Here is a 2,350-nt window from a genome sequence, read left to right as displayed (position 1 = left end):
TATTAGAAGTGCTTTTCCCTTCTTAACTTTTTCACTTCTTTTTCTCTTTTCAGGAAACCACTATTTCTAAGTCCTTGTTTGGTTCATAATTTTTTCTTAGATGTTAAGTGCTTTAAAAAAGTAAGATAAAATACTGAAACGGAGTTTTATTCCTTTCTTTTATAAAGTCCTACATTTTTCTTACTTTATAATGTTTCATAAGAAACCAAACCTACTAAGTTAACTCTTATTTATTCATTAAATTTCTTGAAGTTTCGTTGTTCCCTCCTTGCATGTTCCATGGACAAGGTTTTTGTCATATATAGCAGATTTTCACGAGCTTTTGACAGAGTATTTTCTTTTGTTTTGTCTCCTTTCAGATAAAATCATCACATAGTAACATAGTAAGTGTATGTGTATGTGTATGTGTTCTTCTTATCTCTTTCTTTGTCATTGTTTTTTAGAGGCTAATGCTTACTTTAACCACAAAATTTCACCATATTTGTAGGTTGAACTGTTTCTTGCAGTGAGGGCAGCAATGGGGAGAGCCACAAGGTGGATGAAGAGTTTGTTTGGGATTTCAAGAGAGAGAGAGAAGAAACAAAACATCATAGAATCTGGTTTTTCTGAGAGTACTAATAATTCAAGAGTTTTGTGTCACAACCCAGGAACTATACCTCCCAACATTTCTCAAGCTGAGGCAGCTTGGTTACAGTCATTCTACACAGAGAAGGACAAAAACAAGCACGCCATTGCGGTTGCTGCGGCCACCGCAGCTGCGGCTGATGCTGCCGTGGCGGCAGCACAGGCCGCCGTGGCAGTTGTTAGACTCACAAGCCAAGGAAGGGGTGGCACCATGTTTGGCGTTGGACCTGAGATATGGGCTGCTATCAAGATTCAAGCAGTGTTCAGAGGATACCTGGTGAGTTTGTACATTTTAGCTTTGCTTATTTATGTCAAAAAGTTGCAGGCTTTTTGGCTTCAATAGTGTGGGTTAGAATGTTGAACTCTACCTGTTTGTTTTTGGTGCACTGTGGAGTGGAATTTTGAAATTGACATGTGTTTTGAACAGGCAAGGAAGGCACTGAGGGCATTAAAAGGATTGGTGAAGTTGCAGGCACTTGTCAGAGGGTATTTAGTGAGGAAGCAAGCAACAGCAACACTGCATAGTATGCAGGCTCTTATTAGAGCTCAAGCTAGAGTACGGTCCCACCAATCTCGCAGGCTCATGAGTACGAAGAATGAAGCATTTAGATCTCAAAATAGAGCAAGAAGATCCATGGTATTGGAATAGATCTCATATTCTGATACATTTCTAATTATATTATGCACAGTAAATGATTATGTTATTTGTTATATTAAGCTTGCTGCTGCATTGAAATTTTCTCAGGAGAGGTTTGATGATACTAGGAGTGAGTATGCAGTTCCAATCCACAGTAGACGAGCATCATCGTCTTTTGATGCTACACTTAACATCAACAACAGTGTTGATGGGAGCCCCAAAATAGTGGAAGTAGACACTTTCAGGCCTAAGTCAAGATCAAGAAGGACAATATCAGATTTTGGTGACGAGCCATCACTTCAGGCACTTTCATCTCCCTTCTTTGCAATTTCATATAGAGGTACCCCTACCCCTACCCCTACCCCTACACGTTGGTCCATACCAGATCAAAGGAATTTTCAGGACTCTGAATGGGGGTTAACAGGGGAAGAATGTCGGTTCTCTACAGCACAAAGCACTCCACGCTTCACAAATCCTTGTAGTTGTGACTCAGTTGCACCTATGACACCACAAAGTGGGTGTCCTGATGATAACTTGTTTCTAAGGCAATATGGGAAATTTCCAAACTACATGGCTAGTACTCAGTCTTTTAAGGCCAAGTTGAGGTCTCATAGTGCTCCAAAGCAACGACCTGAACCTAGTCCAAGGAAAAGGCTCTCCCTCAATGAAATGATGGAGTCTAGGAGCAGCTTGAGTGGTGTTAGAATGCAGAGGTCTTGCTCAAAGGCTCAAGAAGTCATTAGTTTCAAGAATGCTGTGATGGGAAAGCTTCAGAAATCCACAGAATCTGTTAGGGAAACAGACAGAAACTATTTCCATCAGAGAGGGTGGTGACATGCTGAACTTGTTAGGACAGATATCTAGCTATCTTTGTTCTTTAAACTGTTAAAGTGTTAATAAAATATATTTCTCCCCCAGTTTGGTAATTTGCAGATACATATAGGTGGTGAGTGTGGGAATGTGAAGACAAAATAGAAGGCAAAGATAGAGAGAGAGAGAGATGCCTCTCATTGTTTTGTGAAAAGTTTGGCTTTGGAATTTTGATATATCATCTCTCTGTAGTCTATTCAAATGCAAGGATTTTAACTT

The 2,350-nt window shown here is 39.9% G+C and overlaps 1 protein-coding gene across 2 annotated transcripts; it reads left to right on the top strand.

Annotated features, from left to right (window-relative positions):
- Positions 1 to 224: 224 nt before the first annotated feature.
- Positions 225 to 2,350, top strand: LOC114181480 (protein IQ-DOMAIN 14-like). 2 transcript variants are annotated; one of them, XM_028067950.1, is made up of 4 exons: positions 225 to 389; positions 488 to 901; positions 1,052 to 1,261; positions 1,370 to 2,350. In XM_028067950.1, the coding sequence occupies exons 2-4, from the start codon at positions 518 to 520 to the stop codon at positions 2,093 to 2,095; spliced, it is 1,320 nt and encodes a 439-aa protein (XP_027923751.1). In that variant the 5' UTR covers positions 225 to 389; positions 488 to 517; the 3' UTR covers positions 2,096 to 2,350. The 2 variants fall into 2 exon arrangements, with proteins under 2 accessions (XP_027923751.1, XP_027923750.1); XM_028067949.1 differs by having other exon boundaries at positions 226 to 383.

The sequence above is a fragment of the Vigna unguiculata genome, chromosome 4 (assembly GCF_004118075.2).
Source record: "Vigna unguiculata cultivar IT97K-499-35 chromosome 4, ASM411807v1, whole genome shotgun sequence".
NCBI lineage: Eukaryota > Viridiplantae > Streptophyta > Magnoliopsida > Fabales > Fabaceae > Vigna > Vigna unguiculata.
This window is presented reverse-complemented; position numbering and strand designations above follow the sequence as displayed.